Raw genomic sequence first — 22,227 nt, 5'->3', positions numbered from 1 at the left:
TCCCCCTCGATGTCATCCGTCTGGCTTAAATGAACTCTCATAAAGGAATCTGTACAGGTCTCAGAGTTCTTACATGGGCAGAAAAGAGCCCCCAGTCTCCTAGTATCAGCCAGACACGATTTACAAAGCAAGTCGATGCCACACCCTTCACTAGTATTTATTTTGCTCCGCATGCAAGTTTTTCCTCACAAAACTTATTTGTATCAGTCTATAATGAGGTTTTAAATGTCATTTAAATTAGAATAATAACCCTCGGTGGGTATCTCAGAAACAGCGTTGTGCCAATAAACCGAGGCTTGGGTCCAGTCTCCAGTCAGGGCACAAAAGAAATGGACCACTGGGTCCATAAATAAAAGAGCAAATTCATGTTTCTCTCTGTCCCTCTCCCTCTAAAATCAATAACAAAATGAAAATGTAAAAATAATTAAACAAATATAGTTAAATCTTTCAATTCACTATAGAAAATATACTCTTTCAATTCAATATAGTAAATATACTCAGATATAATCAAATGAGCAAACACTTGGGGTGCTCAGTAATCTTGAAGTATTTAACGAATCCTGAAAACAAGAAGCTGGAACCTGATGGCCCCCCAACTGACCCTGACTTTGAAAGTACGTGGTTCACTGCTCACTTGATCACAAGGGACCTTAAATCAGAGCCCATTCTCACTGATGGAGAATATTTTCTGCAGGGAACCTGACACAGGCCAGGTCTGGGTGTGTCCTTGACTGTCATCCCTCTGTTTTTGTCTTTGACCCTCCATCCTGGGAGCTCTGCTGCGAGGGCTGGAACACTAGGGTCGGTGGGGATGGCCCTTCTGGTGCTGGACCCCTGGCTGTCATGGGGGGACCACCACGCCAACAGCCTGGGCCGTCCCAGCTCTCGGTCCCCCTTCCTCCACCTCTGACCCCCAGTGGTGGCTCCTCACCCCCTCAGGACCTGGTACATCCTGCTGTTCTCACCCCGAGTCCACAGTGTCTGGTGTCACCTCAGGTCCCATGCTCACAGGTCACCCTGATGTCAGAGCAGCAGGCTGTCAGCCTGTCACTGTCCCACATTGTCCTTGGTTGGGAGCCACGTGGAAGCACTGGCTCCCCTGAGACTGGCCCCTGCCCCGTGGGGACAAGCTTACCAGCTGCTAGAGCAACAGCCTAGGGGGGGATGGGCTGGGACTGGAGAGGGGTCCCTGGCCTGTGGGGCAGGTTCTCTGGTGTGCCCAGAGGGAGGGGCCGAGTCCTCTGGGTGCTGTGCTGTGTGAGCAGAGACGGCCAGGGCATCTCTCCTGGGCTCTGAGACCAGGGCACTGGTCCTGATGGCTGCGGTGGGTCCCTGCTCCATGGAGAACCAGGCCACCCTCAGGCACAGTGACCCCCTGGGCCCCCGTGATGCTGGGCAGAGGAAGAGGGGGCTGTCATCAGAGACCAGCCTGAAGAAGGGCCTCGGGGTCCCAGAGAAGTGGGAGCGGGGACACGTGTAGATGTGGGACCGATCCCTCATGTTGTAGAAGGAGACGTCTCCACATTCGTAGTCCAGGAAGACAGCCACCCGGCGAAGGCGCTCCTTCAGGGGAAGGGTCTTCTCCGGAGAGGACAGGACCTGGCACTGGTTTCCAAACAGCTCCAGGACGCAGAAGCCATTCTGAGGGACCAGCAGGGCCTCCCCCTTCCTCTGCACACGGTCTGCACAGACCCCCACGGCCCACACCATCACATTTCCTACCTCCACCTCCCAGTAGTGTCTCCCCGAGGAGAAACCCTGCACACCCAAGACGCATGGCCGGCAGCCAAATCTCTCGGGGTTGTGGGGCAGGCTCTGCCTGCAGGGGCCCAGCCCCACCCTCCTCTGGTCCTGGGACAGGAAGAGCTCGGGGTGGGCGGTGTCTGGGTCCAGGAGCACGTCAGCTGCACAGGAAGTCTGGGGGTGAGGCCTGGGCGCTCAGGGGGACCCAGGAAGCCGGGGGAACATACCCACAGGGTGGGACCTCCATGAAGCCCCGTGATCCCAGACCTAAAGCAGCTCACAGAGGAGAACCCCTGAGCCTGCACCTCTACCTGCTGAGTGAGTAGGGCAGGGCCTCAGGGAGAGCACACCTGGGCTCCCAGTGATGGGGAGAGTTTAGCAAAGGAGCTGAAATTAACGTCTCCCACTTTCTCTCCACATCCTGAGATGTGCCTCCTTTTCTATTACAAACAGATGATCTCTGGGACTCTGTTTGGTTGCAGACTTCCCAAACTGGCTTCATACACGAGAGACCCTGTCCCCTCTGCATCCCCGTGAAGGAGTTAGGGCCATTCACCTGCCCCCAGAACATGGGACCTGCTGCCTCACAAGGAGACCCTGACCCCCTAGTCAGTGACGTCTGCTCCCTCCTCTGTGCCCCTTGTTCTTGCCCCAAACCCCTCAGGGAGAGGGTCCCCTGCAGGTGAGGTCCTACCACCTCATAATTCATGGGTGGTTTTCTTTTGAACAAAGGATGTCAAACTCATTAACAAATACTTTCATTTTTGTCGCTTGACAGGGCTGAGGAGACAGAAGAGCAGAAGCACCTGCAGTTTCCGTTGGAAGGACCAGATGACTGAAAACCCACAACCGTCACCGTCCCAGCTGAGCCGCCCTCACTGTGGCCTGGTCACTGCAACACCCTCCTTCCGGCTTCTGCTCAAGTCCCTGCTGTGGCTCCTGTCTCCCTGAGACCACCACAGGCTTCCTGTCACCTGCTTTGCCCATCTGGTCTGGCTCCTTCCAGGTCCGGATCCCCCTCCTCCCCTTCTCCCTGCACTCAGTCCCTCCACCCACACCTGCCCCTCAGGTTCCTCGAAACTGCCAGACGTGCTGCTGCCTCAGGCCCCAGGCACCTGCCCCTCCTGCTCCCTGGTGCTTACCCCTCACTTGCCCCGTTGTCACCTTTTTTAAAAAAATATTTTTATTTACTATGCTATTACCATTGTCCATTCCCCCCCCTTCATTCCCCTCCACCCGCACACCCTCTCCCACTCACATCTCCCCCTTTAGTTCATCTCCATGTGTCATAAGTTTTTTAGCTTGTACATTTCCCATACTATTCTTGCCCTCCCCCTGTCTATTTTCTCCCTACCGTCTATGCTTCTTATTCCCTGTACCTTTTCCCCCTCTCTCCTCCTCCCACTCCCCTGTTGCTATCCCTCCATGTGATCTCCATTTCTGTCGTTCTGTTCCTGTTCATATTTTTAATCTTCTTTTTCTTAGATAAATCCCTTTAACATTTCATAAAATAAGGGCTTGGTCATGATGAACTCCTTTAACTTAACCTTATCTGAGAAGCGCTTTATCTGCCCTTCCATTCTAAATGAAAACTTTGCTGGATAGAGCAATCTTGGATGTAGGTCCTTGCCTTTCATGATTTGGAATATTTCTTTCCAGCCCCTTCTTGCCTGTAAGGTCTCTTTTGAGAAATCAGCTGATAGTCTGCTGGGAACTCCTTTGTAGGTAACTGTCTTCTTTCCTCTTGCTGCTTCTAAGATTCTCTCCTTATCTTTAATTTTGGGTAACTTAATGATGATGTGCCTTGGTGTATTCCTCCTTGGATTCAGCTTCTTTGGGACTCTCTGAGCTTCCTGGACTTCCTGGAAGTCTATTTCTTTTGCCAGACTGGGGAAGTTCTCTTCCATTATTTGCTCAAATAAGTTTTCAATTTGTTGTTCTTCCTCTTCTCCTTCTGGCATCCCTATAATTCGGATGTTAGAAGATTTAAAGATGTCCTGGAGGTTCCTAAGCCTCTCCTCATTTTTTTGAATTCTTGTTTCTTCATTCTTTTCTGGTTGAATGTTTCTTTCTTCTGGTCCACACGGTTGATTAGAGTCCCAGTTTCCTTCCCATCACTGTTGGTTCCCTGTACATTCTCCTTTATTTCATTTAGCATTGCCTTCATTTTTTCATCTAATTTGCGACCAAATTCAACCAATCCTGTGAGCATCCTCATTACCAGTGTTTTGAACTGTGCCTCTGATAGGTTGGCTATCTGTTTGTCACTTAGTTGTATTTGTTCCGAAGCTTTGATGTGTTCTTTCACTTGGGCCTTTTTTTTTTTTTTTACCTAGGTTCCTGCTTCCTATAAGGAGCGTAGCATTAGGTGTTCACCAGGGCAGGGCAATCCTCATGGCTGCTTTGTGATGCTGTATGTGGGGAAAGGTTCCAGGGGGAACAATGGAGCTTGCTCCAATCTCTGCGGGATTCCAGTCACTTCCTCCTCTACCCACAAGCAAAGTGGGCCCTTTTGGTGCTGATTCCCGGTTGGGTGGGCTTGTGTACATTCTAGGACCCTTTGGGTCTCTCGAACAAACTCCTGTGAGGCTGGGAATTTCGTCGCTGCCACCTTGACCCCCACAGGTGTTTTTAATCAGTGGTTTGAGGCTTTATTTCTGTGCACTGGGACCTGAGACTGCTTGATCTGTCTCTCTCCCCAGATATTCCTCCCGGTTTATCCGCACATGAATGTGGGACCACCCACTCCACCAGCGGCTGCCTTGCCTACCCCGGTCTTCCACGACCACTTTGCTGAGAGTCCTCTCCACCCAGCTGCCCCTTCCGCCTCTCCTACCCGTCTGGATGGATGTTTCTTCTTTAACTCCTTAGTTGTTGGACTTCCATACAGTTCGATTTTCTGTAAGTTCTGATGTTTTTTGTTTTTAAATTGTTGTCGTCCTTCTTTTGGTTGTGGGAGCAGGCACAGTATGTCTACCTACACCTCGATCTTGACCGGAAGTTCAAACTCTGTTGTCACCTTTTCAATGAAGCCTTCCCTCACCTTTCCAGTTCCATCACAGCTCCCCTGCCTCTAGCCTCCAGTCACTCTCCCTTGATTAATTTTTCTACACTACTCATTATCATCTGACCTAATAGTTTAATTAATTATGTTACTTGTGGCTTCAGTTAAGTGTTTTATAGATTACTTTCTATTTCTCTACAATGTGAGCCCCATAAGGGAAGGGGTGTTCATGCATTTGTTCCCTGATTTATCTCCTGTTTCTAGAACTGACCCATGAACATATGTGATCCTTGCTAAGTGTTTGTTGAGTGACTTTATAAGTGTATGTAGATTTAGACTTTCCCAGCCCTGTGCTTGGAAAACCCCATGGGCAGGAGGGAGGCTTCAGCATCAGCACCACCAGGTGCAGACACCCCCTGCCCCCACCACTCTCCACGGTGTGTGATTGTTCTGAACCCACAACCGTAGCTGCAGCATCAGAACCACAACAGGGAAAATGACCAGATTTACCCTCAGAGACGAGGCTCCTCCTCCTGGGATGGGAGACCCTGTGATGCCCCCTGTGAGGAGGGGAGGCCTCAGTTCAGCTGAAGCCTGAGCTCCTCAGGGCCCAGGACCCTCCCCGCCCCGCCCCTCCCCCAGCCCCACTCAGGCTCCCAGCTGTCTGCTGAGGGTCCTGTGTCCACGGGCCGGGCCCCCAGAGGGCAGGGAGCTGACCTGGAAGGAAGACCCCAGAGCCCCTCTCCTGGCCCAGCAGGTGTTACTGACGGAGCAGGGCTTGTCCTCACAGAGCTGTCCCTGATGATCACGGCCATGGTGACCCTGTAGACTCTGTCTGTGTCCTCGGTGTGAGCCTCCTCCAGGGCGGGCATGAGCTCACCATACGGGTCCCCCCACACTTCTCGGGGCTCTGGGAACCACCCTGTGGAGGTGCACTCCAGCCAGATGCCTTAATCCTCGTGGTCCTTCATCTCAGTGAGGGGCTTGGACCCTACACCTGGGAACAGACAAATAGTCTAAAGTGTCTCATTCCAAAGCATGTTCTGGCGAGGACCCTTGCAGATCTCTGAGCAGCAGCAGGGGCTACTCCGTGGGGTTCCACCTTCTCCCCTGTTCTCGGCCCCACTGAGCTCACTGTGCTTCTCAGGACCCAATGCCCACAGCTCAGCAGGACACACCCCCTCACTGGGCCCTCGGGCAGAAGGAAGCCCCCTGCCAGGGTAGAGAGGTCCTAGACAAAACCTGCTGGTCTGTGGGGGGCCTGAAGTGCTGAGAGAAACTATCCCCAAGGGTCACACAGTGAAAAAGTCACCAAAGAGAAATAAGGGACCTGCCACCCTCAGGCACAGAGTGGCCTCATCTGAGGATCTGGCTGGTTGGAAATGACAGTGGTCGATGGCGTTGTCCTGGGCTGTGACACCATGAAGGAGCAGGGCCACCCTCCCCTTGCTCACAAAGGTTGTTCGTCCTCCGCACTGTCTCCACTGGACACTGCAGGTAGCGCACGAGCACGGCCCCCCCCAGCAGTGACTCCACCCCTGGGACCCTGTCCCATGTCGTTCCCCTCACCTGACTTGTTCCCTCACGTCTGTCCCTGCGAGAAAGACCCCAGACATTCCCAGCCTGGAGCGTCTCAGCTCTTCTGACAGCAGCAAGAGGGGCCACCTGGGTCCCGTCACTGCAGGGAACTCAGCTCTGCCAGCAGCCAGAGTCAGCAACGCAGACTCATCCCTGGGTCACCCCAAAACAAAAGCAAGCAAACAAACAAGAAATAGCAGCCTGCAGACACCTTAAACACAGACTGGCAAGAGCCATGCTGGATTCTGACCCAGAGAATTGTGAGAAAATAGGTTTGTATTGCATTAGGTCATGAAATTTATACTATTACAGCAAAAATAGAAAGTTCATCCAATAAGCATTGGGTAACAATGTGCCCAGGAGGTAAACTGTGAACCTGGTGAGTCATCCACGGGGTTAGATCTAGAAAGAGCTCTCTCAAAGGGTGACAATTATTGACACATTTATTTAACACATGTGACATGACACCCACATGTGGGCGGAGGGGACACCTGGTGAACAGTCACAGTGATGATGATGATGAGGAGGAGCGGCCTTTCCCCAGGACCCACAGGTGACAGGAACCTCGGGAACCTCAGTGGGGGGTCAGCGGTGGGCGTCCCTGTCCTGGACGTGGGTCCCACCGTGTGATGGAACTTCCACTGACGTCCATCTGCCCCCTCCCCCCACCGTCCTGCTCACAGAGGACCTTCAGGTGGGAGGTGGGGGGGTGGGTCTGCTCTGTGCCCACAGGTCACAGGCTGGTTCAGAAAGTGGCCGCTGGTCCCTTCTCAGCCTGTGTGATGGGGTCACTGTGAGTTCACCCTCTGGACCACGGCGTCCTGCAGAGCCAGTCAGTGAAGGGTGGACCATGGCTCTGACAGTTGACCTTGAAGGATCGAAATGGGGTGTGGCCTTCACAGTCACCTGCAGTGACCTTTACCCTTGGTGCCCTGGTGGGGACCCTCAGGGCTGCCCATGACCCTGCCCAACAGGACAATCAGCTGCAAAGGGACAGACGAGAGGGAGGGGGAGGGACAGGGATGAACATCATTCAGCACTAAAATCTGTGTAAATAATGTACATCAGTGAACTGCCGCTGCCTCAGTTTCCCCACTTTCATAATGAATGTACCTCACAGAGTTGTGTGAGGATGAGTGAGATTCACCTGAAGCAGGTAGCACAGCACCAGGTACATGTGAAGTTACCTGTAGATGTCAGCTCTGGTTGTTTGAAGCCCCTGATTCACCTTTGGAAAGCTAACTCACTGTCTACACTGTGGCCTTCTTATCTCTCATGTGGAAAAACTGAATGAATGTCAGTGAAGTCCGTCACTAAGTGTATTTTTAGCGAGTGTTTTCTTGCTGAGACATTTTGCTGTTCAGGAGACCCTCAGCTCCAGGCTGGGCAGCGAGAAACAGAGACGTTTCTTCAGCCTGAGGGTCCCCATTCCCATCAGCTGATGATGGGGCCACTGGGGTCTCCAGGGAAGGGTCAGGCCCTGGGTCAGGCACAAGGGTTCTTCTCACTGGTTTCTGTGCTGGGCAAATGGTCAAGGGAGTGGGCTCAAATGTCAAAATCCAGAAAACAGGCCTCAGAGGCCCAGAGAAGCGGGTGTGTGGGAAGGTGAAGATGTGAGACCCGTCGAGGGCATTGTAGAACGAGACCTCCCCCAGCTCACAGTCCAGGAAAACTCCCCACCCTCTCAGGGGGGCTCACGCAGGTCAGTGGGGTCTGCGGGGTCGGTGAGAGCCCTGTAGTCACTCCCAGGATTCAGCCCCACCATCCAGAACCCACTCTCGGGGGCCATTTTATCACCACCTTTCCTCCTCACGTCCTCCCTGCACACCCCAACACGCCAATCTTTTCTTTCCCCCACCTCCACCTCCCAGAAGTGTCTCCCCGATGTGAAGCTCTCACAGCCCAGCACACAGTTCTCCTGGTCAAATCTCATGGGGTTTTCTGGCAGGTTCTGCCGTGTGTCTGCCCGCTGCAGGCTCCTCTTGTCCTCAGAAACACAGAGGGTGGGGTGAGCGGTGTCTGGATCCAGAAACACATTGGCTGCAGGGGGTTCAGAGGGCGTGGGGTCAGCTGTGGTGCCCGGACATCAGAGCCTCAGCCTTCAAGGCCTCAGTTAGGGCAGGAGGTCAAGCCCACCCTATATGTGACCCTTAGACATGTCAAGAAAACCTCAGGGATCTTGTGTTTGAGGAGGAAGGGACGGGTGAGGAGGGTTGGGATCTACCATTTTCCTATTTCATCCCCAAGATGTCATGGTCACCTGTGCTGTACAGTCACATGGATTAAACGTCAGCCCTGGCTCTGCTCCCTGAGCTGGGGGACGTCCTTTCCTGCACAGTCTCTCTTTCCACAGACACCAGCTACAGAATATCTAGAGCTCCGTTTCCTATCTCTACTGCAGTGGTGAACCTCTACTCTCTGGGGAGGAATAAGACAAATGGGTGGTATACTGAGCCCCAGGCTGGGCACAGAGGAAGTGCCTGGTGTGACAACAGACTCCGTGTCCCTCCTGTGCTCGGGGCCGGGCTGGGCTCCATGTGCTCTGGGGTCCACTCCCCACCTGTCCCACCCCCTCTGGCCCAGGAGTCAGTCCTCCATGGACAGCACCCCTGGGCCCCTGGGGTCTGGTTACTCTGGGGTTTGGCCAAGGGGAGGCACAGGCTGGACACGGGAAGGAGGGAGGGAGGGGGCACAGCGCTGACCCCTACATCCCCCAAGGAGATGCTCCACCCCAGCTCCTCCCCCAGGAGCCCCCCCTGAGCCCCAGCTGCCTCCTCCAAGCCCCAGGGAGTCCTCCCTGTCCCTCTGCCCTCGGCCCAGGGGTGATCCCAGCTCCCACTGCTGGGAGCCCTGGGGCCCAGTCGTCCTTGTTGGTTTCCCTAATGTCACCCCACCTGTCACTGAACACACCCAACCCCGTCTCTGTGTCAGGGATTTCTTACACCTCTTCCTGCTGTGACCTTTGACCCACCTCACTGTCCTCAGCCAGCACACCAAAGCCTCCAGGTGACGGTCATCCGTGTCCCTTAAACACGGCCATGAGCACTTTTGTCACTAACAGCCAGAGTGACAGGAGCACCTAGGTCAACTCCACACTGGGGATCGTGTCGATTATAAAGGGTCACCTGTCACAGGACCACCGGGAGGTGTGGCTGGTGCTACCGCATTCTTTGTCCCTGTGCCTGTCAGTCATGAGTGCACGGGTCACAGTGTGAGAAAGTGCTGTAAGGGGTGTGTTGTCAGGGAACAATCTGTGCAGGTTGTGGGGTCCTCTGTCCTCTCTGACCCTGCACCCCTGGGAGTGAATCAGCCTGCAGCACAGTCTGTTGTAGTCGGAGGAGTTGTCTGCATCGTTTTTAGGTCTTAAGGCACCTTCTCCTCACCGTGGTCATTACCGTCAGACAAACACCCCCTTCAAACAGGCCGTCTGTTTCCTGCGGGTGTTCTGACAACACACAGTCACCTCCTCACTCAGTCCTTGTCCCAGCCCTCACGGAGCAGCAGTGACTGTGGAACACGGCAGAACTCGGGGACACACGGGGGCAGGAGGGCAGGAGCCTTGTCAGGTCCCCAGTCCCTCTCCCTGCAGCCCCTCCCTCCAGCCCCGCCCCTCCTGCCTCTGCCTCCCCGAGACCTGTGGACCTCAGGACAGCTGCTGTCCCTGGTCCCTGGGCTCTGGGCAGCAGGTGGGGACACCTTTGAGACCTTGACCTCAGGTCACCCTCCAGAACTATGCCAGTCAACAGCTGGAGAGGAAAGAGGGAGCAGGGGCCCTCAGGGGTTGTCTTGGGGACACAGAGGGACCCACTCACCAGGCTGGAAGAGGGACATCTTCAACTCTGGAAGGAAGGAGACACAGACAAGGAAAGGTCATTCTGTCTGTCCCCCCCCCACCACTGTCCTCACTGAGCCTCTTCTCTCTCCTCTCCTCAGTCCCCTCCAACGTCCACTCCCCTCATCTGCAGCTCTGCGGGCCAGGCTGGACCCTCTCCCAGTGCTGGGCTTCCCCCCATCACGCTGGGGCCGTGGGGACACGCCCAGGCTGTGCCGGGTGTGGGCATGGGTGTCAGCAGGGTGAGGGGACACTGGGTCTGGAAGGTCCTCTCTGAGTGACCAGACAGGACGGGGTGGTGCAGACACAGAGAATGAGCCTCTGAGCCGGACGGGATGGCCCCTCCCCCAGCAGGAAAGGGTGCACATGCTGCCCCCACAGGAGTCTGGAAACCAGAGAGCCTCAGGCTCACTCACCTGCATAGGCCTGAGACCGCTCCTCACCTGCAGTGGAGACAGACAGTCACCTGAACTGTCCTTTCTGAGTCGGTTCCTTCCTCTCCCTTGTGCCCCCCTGTCACCTTCCTGTGTGCCCCCCCCTCCCCCACCTCCCTCTCTGCCTGTTCCCTCCCCGGTGCCCCCTCCTCTTTCCATCAGCTGCAGCTCAGGACCCCCAGGCGCCCTGCACGGGCTGTCCCAGGGCCACCGCACAGCTGTCCTGTCTGTGTCTGTGCAGCAGTCACCTCACATCCCTGCTTTAGCTTCTGAAGTTTCAGTGACCTTCTGTCAACCATGGTTGGGGAGCAGTGAATAAAAGTTGCAGAAACAAACAATTCCTAAGTTTTAAATTGCAGATCAGTGTCACCAGTGTGACTACTTCTGGTGCTGTTCTCTCTGACCTGCCCCCATGGAGAATTCTTCCTGAGTACAGCATGTCCCCCCTGTGGACCCTCCTTTTAGTCACTGAGGACTGTCTCTGTGACAGATGAACGGTTTCAGTATCACACTGCTGGTGTTCAGTTCCCCATATTTTACTTAATAATGTCCCCAATGAGCAAGAACAGTGATGTAATGCTGGTGTGCCAACAAGAAAGCCTTCCTTTATGTGAAAAGGAAAAACCTCGTGTGTTCAGGGTTTGGGACCATCTGTGGTCAGACAGTCCCTGAGGGACCTGGACTGTGACCCTGTCATATAAGCGACGACCAGGTTCTCCAGGACCTGAGTGTGCGCACACACTATCCTGTGTGCACATGTGTGTACCTGTGTGCTGGGATTCATTCCCCTCAATCTGTATTATTTCCTGCCCACTCCAGAAACAACGGGGCAACCTAATGGGAAAATATCAGATACTACTCTTTCAGCAGTAATGGTAAGTCTGGGACAACTGACACGGCCACTCCTGTTTTTAAGACACTTTTATCGCCTTCTGCCTTTCTTGTCAGTGTGCTACAGAGTTTGTGGACCAATCAGGTCGGGAAGGACTCACACACTGAGTCACCTCCCCCTCTCCTTTTTGGGGTTCCCGGGGTGTCCTGCGAAATCGGCCCCTGGTGGAGAGAGACTGCAGCCTCTTCCCCACTGAGACAGACCACAGCTTGGTCCCCCCATCAGAGTCCTCCTTTCTTCCCTGGGAGGTTAGCAGGGAGGGAAGGGGCTGAGCTATCTGAGCAGAGAGGCTGAGATGCGGGTCCGGATACTCACGTGGTCGGTAGGGTATCTTTGTCCACCCTGCAGGGAACAACGTGAGGGGTCAGTGACACGTGTAATGCAGGGTCCCCAGGACGTGTGGGTTGGGGATCGTCACTTACTGAGTTCGTCCTGCAGCTTCTCTGGAAATAAGCAGGAAAAGAAAGTCCTTTAAAGGGGATCGAATAGGGGACCCACCTGGGGGGTGCGGGCTGTGGTGGGGAGGTGGCGACCACCTGCAGCGGGGCCTCACCTTTGGCGCCTCGCTCCCTCTCATTCTCCTGGGACAGGGCCTGGATCTTCTTCTGCTGTCGCCACAGGAAGTAGCCCGCCCCCACCAGGAGCCCCAGCAGAGCCGGCAGGGTTACGCCCAGGGCCACCACCCAGGGCTGCGCGTTCCAGAAGAAGGGGCCTGTGAAGGGTGAGCCTCAGCTGATGGCCACCTTGGGTCTCAGAGTATCTGGGGACTGAAAACAATCGTTCTCTCCCCAAAGTGCCCAGAACTTTCACTGGCACGTAACACCGTTGTCTTGCAGTAACTGCCTCTCACAAGGGAGTATTTTGAATATAAAAGAATGTATACAAAGCCACTAGAATCTCTCCACTGCCCCTCCCTCTGCCATTTATTATCTCCTTGTGAGTCAGTTTACTCTGGGGATTAAGAACATGAACCTTGAAACTGGAGGGTCTGAGTTCCAATTCTGGGTCTTCTGACTGACTAGCTCTGACCTTGAACTAATGACTTAACCACCTGATCCTGGTCTTGATCTATGAGGATTAAGTTAATGCTTATACAGTGCCTGACACAGTGAGTACCATGCAAGTGTTGGTTAAATTTTAAAAACATAAATGTATTTTTGTTTTCTCTTGTTCACACCATAGACAGCACTCCACACCAGCGGGTCCACAGGTTGTTCTCTCTGCTCCCCTGGGTCTGGGCGACCTTCCCGCCTCAGCACAGGGGGCAGGTCTGTGTCTGCTCTCACAGGGCAGTGCCCCCTGCACACACGGCCCATCGGGGGCACTTGCACCGTCTCTGACTCTTTGTTGTTACAGTTCATGGTGCAGGAAATAACCTTTTATGTGGGTCATTTCACACAAATGTGAGCTGATCTGTCAGCTAAAGTCCCAGAAGTGGGGTCTTGCATAACTGAATGAGTACACTGGCTATGGTGGCTCTGGTGTTCCCGGTGGAAGTTGTGCTCACCGACACCAAAAATACAACAAACAACAGCCAGAAACCTCTAAGAATCACTGTCTCCCCACAATTCCACCATCAGAATGTGTTACCAATCACCTCCATTTCCCTTTGTTGCCAGTCTCACAGGTGGGAATCACCTCCCTAGTCAGTGAGATCAGAAAACTTTTTTGAGTCATTTCCTGTTCTGTGAACTGATAATTCCTGTCCTCTGCTCATTGTTCTACTTGGCTGTTTGATATTTTAAGATTAGCCCCTTTTTCTAAGATTTCTGTTGTACATATTTTCCCCTTTTCTCATGTCTTTGCTGACCTTGACCCTTTGCCCCCAGTCCCCATCCCCTGGCACCCTGTGTGGCCTCAGGAAGTGCTCAGAAGGTGTCTGTGACACAAACAGCTTCATGGGGAAGGAGCAGCAGGTCCCTGCTCTGTCCCTTCTGTTCCCTGCACAGACCCAGGTCAGCAGCAGACAACCACACCTTCCCCCAGGGGCCACCCAGGAGCCCAGGGCAGTGGGCAGGGCACTCACCTGGGATGGAAACCCTGGCTGACCTCTCCTGGCCCAGCAGGGGGTTTCTGATGACACAGGAGACCCCCTCCCCAGAGCCACCTTCCAGGATCACAGAGGCTGAGGCTGCATAAAGGCCCTGGGGGTCTGCAGCCTCTGTGGCCACCTCAGCAGACAAGCTGTGTCCCCTGGCGTCTCTCCACTGGATCTGGGGCTGCGGGTACCAGCCGGCAGACGTGCACTCCACACGGATCCCTCCAGCCTCGTAGCCCTTCATTTCAACGTGGGGGTCAGAGCCCAGCGCTGGGGAGGAACAGTGAGTCTGAATCGTGGGGAGCCCTCTGCACTGGTGAGGGTCTCCACAGCAGGGAGGGGCACACGCACCCTGGATGAGCCCAGCAGGGATTCACAGGAGCTGCTCCCCAGAGTGTGCTGTGCAGGGGAGACTGACCCACAGTGTGACCACTGCCTGACCATCGCTGGACCCTTGTGCTGGATCCAGGGGGATCTGGGCTGGAAATGACATTGTTTCCCCTAAATCCCCTTGGAGACTGCTGGACCCTCCCCTCCCCCATGGCCCAGACATACTGGTTGTTGGAACAGCCCCTCACCCCACCCTGGGCAAGCAGGTAAATTCCCTGTTAGTTGAAGCAAGTCCCACCCTAGAGCCCCATCCATCCCACCTGTCCTGTGTGAGCCTCTGCCCTGCCGTGTGGGGGAAGGATCTGCACCTCATCTTGCTGCCGCCCCAGCTGTGCTCTGTATGCTTGTCCCCGTGGGAAACTCTGATGTAATTAATGCTGCAGGTGTCAGCCTCCTTTGGGGCCCCTCCACCGTGGGAAGTTTCTGTCACGTGACTGTGGAGAGGGGAACACTTCTCCACAGAGGAGCGCTGACCCAGGCCAGGAACTGTGGGGTTTTTCCTACTGACACTGAATCCCTAAACACAAGGGGAGCAGGGGGGAAGCCCCTTACAGACCTGAGAGGACAGAGTCCTGTGGGGAGGACTCTCTTCAAAGGACCTGTGATCTACAGGGAGGGGACAGTGTCTGGCTCAGGAGGCCCTGCAGGGACAAAGCCAGGACCCCCCACAGTCCATCCCCTGCCGGGCTCCCCAGGGACCCACCAGGCAGAAGCCCAGGGCGGGGCTGTGTCCTGAGAAGGTGAAGTGCAGCCCTGACACCCGGACACGAGCACTTTCATGGGGGCAGCACCTCAGACAAGGTCACTCTGTCACTGGGACGGGTCAGGACAAAGTCAAGACCACTCAGCAGTCGGTCTGAGCACAGAGGAAGCAGGAACAGTGTGCAGACCTCAGCAGTGACCACCCTCCCCTGTCCTGGCTGGGAGTGACCCATGACACCCCTGCACCTTCCTGACAGCATCCAGCCCAGAGCAGAGCCCTGCTTCCACACACCCCCAAGTCCCCTGATAGTCCAGAGGGTCACACCCAGTCCTCCCTGACACCCCCCTCTGAGACACCCCTGGTTTCCTCCCCTGTGCGTCCCCCTCCCTGCTCCAGGGATGGACACACCCTGTTCAACTGCACGTGTGTCCCGGGGCCTTTGGTTGGAGGGTGTGGGCACCACAGGTGCTGTCCCTGCAGCTCAGCCCCCTGGACCCACAGCAGCGGGCACCTGGGGGGCCCACGGCCACTGTCTGGGACACGCTGCACCCAAACACCCGTGTGCCCCCCACTGCGGGGGGGCGGTGTCCTCCTTCTTCCTGTCCCCGACCTCCACTTCCCTGCTGAGACCTGGTGGGTGGCGTGAGGGACTCTTTACTGGATGCAGGAGGAGCCCTTCCTGGGGGCGACCTGGGTCTGTCTCGGGCCTCAGAGAAGCAGAGTTGGAGGCAGGGCGGGGGGGCCCTGGGAGACCCTTGGTGGTGAGGAGCCCGGAGAGCTCTCTGATGGGCATGGACTGTCTGCCCTTGACTCCGGGGAAATGAGCTCAGATCAAACCTGAGACTCACCTGCAACCTTCAGCTCCACCAGGGCATTTTCAAAGAAGTCTCCATCTTGGAAATAACACAGGTAGGTTCCTCTGTCAGAGGCTCTGATGTCCCAAATCCGGAGAGCAGCCTTCCCCGCAGTGATGTCCTCTCTTAAAATCGAAGTTCTCCCTCGATACTCTGCTGCCGGCGTGTCCTCCTGCCCGTGTGCGTACGTGTGCACTACCTGCCTGGGGCTGGATCGCACCCACATCAGCTCCATGGTCTCAGCGCTCATCTCCGGGGACAGGTGACAGGGCAGCTCAGCGTCTTCACCCACCATGGCCAGGATGGGCTCGGGGGGTCCAACCACAGCGAAATGAGCTGGTCATCAGAAGGGGGGGGCTCTATCAGAGGGAGCTGGGGCCAGAGGACCAGGGGTTGCCCCAGCAGGGAGGGCGAGGGGAGAGGCACCTAGACAGGAACTCAGTCCTCACACAGGTGGGTCTGGACGGGCCTTGCAGGGATTGGGGTGGGGGGCGTCCAGGGTTCTGACTGGACCCCAAGGGAAAGGCTTCAGGTGCACACACGCAGAGCAGGTCCTACCTGAGCAGGGGCTGAGCAGCTGGACCACGGCGAGGCAGACAGGGAGGGCAGGCAGAGGGAGGACCAGGCGCCTCACCATCGTTCCCTGCTGGGCAGAGAGAGAGACTCCAGGAGGGGCTGGGTGGCAGGGACGACCTGGGAGAAGGTGGAGAATTCCACATGGAGACGCGTCCTCCCCAGGGCCGGCAGGGGGCACAACCAGGATCCCTGCTGATGTGAGAGCCTCCTCTGCAAATGTCTCCTGGGGAGTCTCTTCACCTTGGATCTCAACATGGAAATCACCCAGGAAACACGGAACCGTAAGGCAAGCACCTTCACCCTCGCCAGCAGGAAGTCCGGGGCTCTCCTGTGCGAACGTGCTCAGAATCCCCCCACTCACCCACAGTCCCTGCCACAGCCAGCTCCCCGCCCCCAGCATCACCCTCTGAGGAAGGCAGGTCCCGCTGCTCTGAGTCCGCATCCCACTGCTGCCCCCTGCAGGCCGTGCTCCGCATAGCGGTCAGGAGGTCCTGACCCCTCACCTCCCTGCTCCTCAGTCCCTTCCAGGAGTCCTTTGCACCCTGTACTTTTACATTTTTTTTTGAGTGTGTGTGTGTGTTTTTAAAGATTTTATTTATTTATTTTTAGAGAGGGAAGGGAGGGAGAAAGAGAGAGAGAGGAACATCAATGTACGGTTGCTGGGGGTCATGGCCTGCAACCCAGGCGTGTACCCTGACCGGGAATCGAACCTGCGACACTTTGGTTCGCAGCCCGTGCTCAATGCACTGAGCTACACCAGCCAGGGCACCTGCATGTTTTAAATTAAAATTTTTCACACTGTGGGATGTATTTCCACTTATTTCAGGAGATATTTATTGTTTTTTAATCCGGATCACATAAAAGCTTAAAATAACCCAAATAATATTAATAGTAATAACAATAATAGAATAAAATATTTGTAACTTATAATAGAAATCATATACTTTGTGGCATATGAATGTAAATATTTCTGGATGTATTTTGAATATATATATACACACACACAGACACACAAACACAATGGATTAGGAAGGTTTTCCTTTGAAAGAATTAATCTGAAAGAAAAAATTAGGCATTATCACAAAGGTTTATATTTAAGTGTGTTCATCATAGTAAAATCTGAAATAGCAAAGTATAGATACAATTTAAATACCCAAATTCCATCCAATTTTGTTACAAATATATGGAAAACCTCTTTATTAAAAACATGATTCCTAATCCAACAACCCACACAATCTCAGTGGTGCAAAGCTGAAGGCTTTTCCTGTAGGACCAGGAAGAAGAAACAGATGCCCTAGAATGACCACTCCCATTCAGTACAGCATTGGGAGTTCTAGACACACTAATCAGACAGGACAGAGAAATAAATATCATATAAATCAGAGAGGAAAAAGTAAAATTCTCACTATTTGCAGATGACATGATACAAAATAGAGAAAAGCCTGAAGACTCCGCCACCCTCCCAGAAAAAGAACATATTAGAACTAGTATGAATGGAGTCACATTGCAGGATATAAAAGCAGAAACCTGCTGCATTTCTACACAGCAATACTGAACATTCAGAATGAAACTTTCCTCAAATCCCATTTTCAACATCATCCAAAAGGACAAAGTACCTAGGACTCAATGTAAGTGAAGAGTGACAGACCTGCACAGTGACGACTGTAGGACAATGAGGACAGAAACTGAGGAAACACAAGTAAGTGGGAACATACAGTGTGCTGGTGTTGGGAAGGGTTCATATTGTCCCAATGTCCGCACTGCCTAAGGCAACACACAGATTCAGGGCAATCCCTACTAAAGTACCAACGACCTACTTCTCAGAAGTACAACAACTAACCCTAAAAAGTATGTGGAAACACAAAACACTCTGAACAGCCAGAGAAACCCCGAGACAGAACAAAGTCGGTGGTGTCACACTCCCTGACAGGACAGGACGTCACACGTCTGCACTGAAGAGACAGCAGGACCTGGCAGGACAGCAGTCACCAGAGTCAATGGGACAGACCAGAGAGCCAGCAACGAGTCCTCGCCTCTGTGGGCAATCGGTCTGAGGTGAAGAGAACCTCTCCAACATGCTGTTGTCAACCCTGGACGGATACGTGCAAAAGGGTGTGACTGCATCCCTTTCCTAAACCAAGTACAAGAAAACACACAAAATAAAATGAAAGATTTAAATGTAAAATCTGAAACCATAAAACTGGATGGAAACATAGGCAGTGAATTCTCTAACATCACTCTGAGCAATACCTTTTTGGGCATGTCCCCTTGGGCAAGGGCAAAAAGTGAATAAATAAATGAATGAGACCATCTCAAAGTAAGAACAATTTACCCAGCACAGAAAACCACCAACGAAATGAAAACACCATGTAGTAAATGAAGAAGATATTTGCCAATAATACAATGAAAAAAGTGTTTAGCTCTGAACTGTGTGGCTAGGTGTGTTGAGTGCCAGCCCGAGAACCCAAAGGTTGCCAGTCAGATTCCCAGGGAGGGCACAGGCCTGGGGTGCTGACCACGTCCCTGGTAGGGAGCACCTGAGAGGCAGCTGATTGATGTTTCTCTTGCCCTTCAATGTCTCTCTCGCTATTTTTCTCCCTCCCTTTCCCCTCTCTAAAAATAAATAAATGGAATCTTAAACTAACTAAATAAATAAAATAAAAAGCAGTTAGTAATAGGACCCACTTTTTAAACTGTGTTTAATATTCAGAATTTAGAAAGAACTCAGACAACTCAACACCAAAAAAACCAGACAATCCAATTTAGAAAATTAGCTGTGAGCCTGAACGGACATTTCTCCAGAGAGGAGGTACAGACAGCCAACAGACACACGGACTGGACCCCTCTCTGTGGTCAGAGAGTGTGTACTCATGCATTCCTCAGCTGTTGTGTGTGTGGAGACTTCGGATTGTTCTATATCACAAATATTTCTTTAACAATCTTCTTTACTTGTATATCTTTATTATATCCTCACACAGGGACATTTTTCTTCATTACTTCTAGAGGGAGCGGAAGGGTGGAGGAGAGAGTAGGAGATAAACAGATGAAGAGAGTGGGCGCATGAGAGAGAAACATGGACATGAAAGAAACACATCAGTTGGCTGCCCATCCTAGGCAGCATAATCCGGGGATGGAACCCAACACCTGGGTCTGTGCCCTGACCAGGAATTGAACCCCCAGCCTTTGGTGAGCGGGACGATGCTCCAACCAACTAAGCCACACTGGCCAGGGGTTTACAATTAATCTTTAAGACACACACCTGGTAACTCACCCCACTATTCTTTCCACATTATTTCTGTAAATGATGACCTGCTCACTTATATGTGACTCAGATAAACAGCCGGTTTGCTGAAGAATTCCAGACACTGACTTCAGAAGGAGCTCAGTCCACCCTCAGACATTCAGCTCTGGGAGGTTTGCTGACCCGACCAGTCACCTAAACAGACTGTGTTGCTTGCACCTTGTCCCCTCCATGCAGAACTCTCAACACCCTCCTTTCCGTGTCTTTCTTATGTTTTTTTTTGTTGTTGTTGTTTACCTTCCTTTTCTCTGTTTACAAAAATCCCTGCCTGTGTCCATTTTTCAGATTCTTTGTCAGGAGACACTTCTATCTTCTTGAGCTGCGGGCCCTTGAATGGACCTACTTTCCTAACACCAGTCCCTGTCTCTCAGTTATTGGCTTTCTACCACCAGGCAGCCAAACCTGGGTTTGGTGTCCACTTCTCTCCTAGAATCTCCTACAACACATTCCCACAGACGAGCAGGAGAGACTTAAGAGGCCTTGCTCCTCTCTGACCACAGGAAGTTCCCAGGGACGGGCAGACGTCCAGCTCCCTGGTTCCCGTTGTCTCCCTCCCACAGGTGTCCCAGTGCAGACCTTACCTGCCCTGCTCCACGCTCCTCTGTGCCCTCACCTGCAGGCTCACAGACCCACACTCCTTCTCTGGGTGCGGGACACCCTGGAGGCTCCCTCAGGGCCTCAGCCTCTCTCCTAAAGGGACCTGGGCCCTGGCTTTCACCAACTGCCCCCAATTAACCTTGACACTCCCAGATGAAAATCACAGAGCAAGGTACTCCAGGACTCTTTATTATAGGTGAGCCTCTGATATGGAAAGAAGGGTGGGTTAAAAAAAGAGTGCTCAGCAAAGGAAACAGGGCAAAGTGCCTCTTTGAAAACACTTGTTTTCTGATTGGCTCAGAGCCTTGTGTCTCATCGGTTGCTGGGCAGAAACCAGTGGGCAAGGTTGGCATGAACATGTTAGATGGAGCCGTGCAGACCAGCTCCAGCCCTGACTCCCAGCCCCTGCGTCTCTCTCTGTGTGGTCACCTGCATGAATCAGTCCTGGGTGTGGGTGTGTGTGATCCATATTTCAGTATATTCTCCTGCTTTATGTCTTTTATATCATAATGGACATTACAGCAGAATGCAGACAAATTAACCACTCTTAATGTGTGCGGGAAGTGAGCCTGAATTTCACGGTCACTGTGGCCCTCTGCAGACATGTTTGCACCAGAGCCCAGGGGAGTGTGAGTGCAGAGAGCAGACGCAGGCCACCTTCCCCAGCACCTCCGAAATCAGTGTCTGATGGACTCAGAGATAATTCAATACCAGGTTTTCAGGCACAGTGGTGCCAGGAACCCACAGGAAAAGGAAATTTAGGAATTTTTGTGAGGGGTTGGGAGGCTGTTACTGAGATCATTTTCCCTCCGAGCCTTCTCTGTGCTGCATTCGGATTTTCACCTGGATTGACCCCTCCTCTGTCAGCAGGAGTCTGTGTTTTCTGTTCACAGTGAACATTTTATTGCACGTGCTCACTTCATTATAATCTATCCCTGTTCTTATTCGTTTATTTATCTGATACTGCTTAGAGTGGCCGACCTCAGGGCCCTCTCCCCTGGGCACTCCCACACACCTGTCAGGGAGGACACCTTCTGAAATGTGCTGATACAAGTGCCCTCCCTCCGGGGAGTGCGCCTGAGCCTTCCCTTCTTCTCTCAGTCCCCCAAGGCAGGCATCTCCTGAACTCTCAGAGATCCCAGGAGACACGCAGCCAGGGGGCAATAAGCAGGGGCAGCTTTTCTCAGGCCATCTCCCTGACCCTGAGTCCCAGGCCCCCTTTCCAGTTGAGGCAGGAGGTAGTCAGGAAGGAAGCTCCCGAGGCCCCGCAGGGCTGAGGTAGAAAACACCTATACATGACAAAGACCCCCTAAGACGGGTTGTTCCTGTTTTCTGGGACAACTCTGAATCATAGAATGCGCCTGCGCGCTACCCCTGATTCATTATAATATCATTATAATGAAATAACATTGTGGGACTCCCTTCTCCAGTAGCCAATCAAGAAAGTCATGGGAAACCACGCATGCGCAGTAGCTTTGAAATCCAACTCCTTGTACCTGCGCAGGAAAAAGCCCGCCAAAGACTAGCAGGGGGCTTCTGCCTCTATAAGAATAGAATCCCCCAGCCCACGTGCCCTTTTTTTTTCCCTCTGCTCAGAGCTGGCTCACTCCCGTGTCCTGTGGTATGTACTATCACTTAATAAACCTCCCCTCTTTCTTTATGCTATAAACTTTGTGTGTTCGGTTCAATTCTTTGTCCTCGATCACTAAGAACCTGGTTACCTGTGCACACCTGTGCACACCTGTGACACTGTGACTTCCCACTGAGCCAGAGCAGCCCCACCTAGGGTCCCTCCTGTTGCTTCTACTGTCCTATGCCTTTCCTTGTTCCCCTGCCCTTGGCTTTAATAAATGTAACAACCAAAAGGAAAAAATAAAATATAAGTGTAGGAGTCACTTTCAGTCGTATGTTCAAAATGATCAGTGGATTGTTTATGTGTGGGTGTCTTTGGCTCCTAAACGCCTAGTCATCCCTGATTTCAATGACGGTCGGGCCCCAGGTGCCTGGCCACTCTTCCTATGGTCAAGGCCACCTCCAATAGCTGCTCCCCAGCAGCCTGACACAGGACAAGCACTAACTGAGACCAGTCCCGTCCACGCCCTGGCATGTGAGCGCACTTCTCCCTCCTCTGCCGACGCTGCACCACGGGACTGGCCTTTCTTGAGGACCCGGAGGATGTGGGCCGTGTGAATCACTTGAATGGCAGTGTGACTTGGAAGGGAAAAAAGACTTCGACTAAAAGGGCTCTTGGTAGCTAACTCAGCTTGAATTTTTTAAAAACAGCC

The 22,227-nt window shown here is 53.2% G+C and overlaps 2 protein-coding genes and 1 long non-coding RNA gene across 4 annotated transcripts; 1 reads left to right on the top strand and 2 right to left on the bottom strand.

Moving 5' to 3' along the window:
- Nucleotides 1-1,141: 1,141 nt before the first annotated feature.
- Nucleotides 1,142-1,908, bottom strand: LOC123833503 (butyrophilin subfamily 2 member A2-like; the record flags this gene model as incomplete). Its single annotated transcript, XM_045861757.1, is given in 3 exon segments — nt 1,142-1,154; nt 1,308-1,389; nt 1,392-1,908. Coding segments are annotated over 3 exon segments (612 nt in total), but the record flags the coding sequence as incomplete, so codon positions are not given.
- A 24-nt stretch (nt 1,909-1,932) lies between these two features.
- LOC123804541 lies at nt 1,933-5,018 on the top strand. 2 transcript variants are annotated; one of them, XR_006783174.1, is made up of 3 exons: nt 1,933-2,061; nt 2,522-2,749; nt 4,446-5,018. It is a non-coding gene; the product is annotated as an uncharacterized LOC123804541 (long non-coding RNA). The 2 variants fall into 2 exon arrangements; XR_006783173.1 differs by lacking the exon at nt 1,933-2,061 and adding an exon at nt 2,293-2,425.
- Nucleotides 5,019-6,750: 1,732 nt separating this feature from the next.
- Nucleotides 6,751-19,979, bottom strand: LOC123804536 (butyrophilin subfamily 3 member A3-like). The gene is given in 11 exon segments (XM_045816898.1): nt 6,751-8,010; nt 8,013-8,365; nt 10,138-10,164; nt 10,574-10,600; nt 11,799-11,825; nt 11,906-11,926; nt 12,037-12,195; nt 13,510-13,791; nt 15,463-15,804; nt 16,027-16,114; nt 19,927-19,979. Coding segments are annotated over 10 exon segments (1,677 nt in total). The 5' UTR covers nt 16,106-16,114; nt 19,927-19,979; the 3' UTR covers nt 6,751-7,650.
- Nucleotides 19,980-22,227: the final 2,248 nt, after the last annotated feature.

This window comes from Phyllostomus hastatus, unplaced genomic scaffold (assembly GCF_019186645.2).
Source record: "Phyllostomus hastatus isolate PE091 unplaced genomic scaffold, TTU_PhHast_1.1 phas_scaffold_216, whole genome shotgun sequence".
NCBI lineage: Eukaryota > Metazoa > Chordata > Mammalia > Chiroptera > Phyllostomidae > Phyllostomus > Phyllostomus hastatus.
The sequence above is the reverse complement of the archived record's forward strand: the minus strand, read 5'-3'. Positions and strand labels throughout refer to the sequence as shown.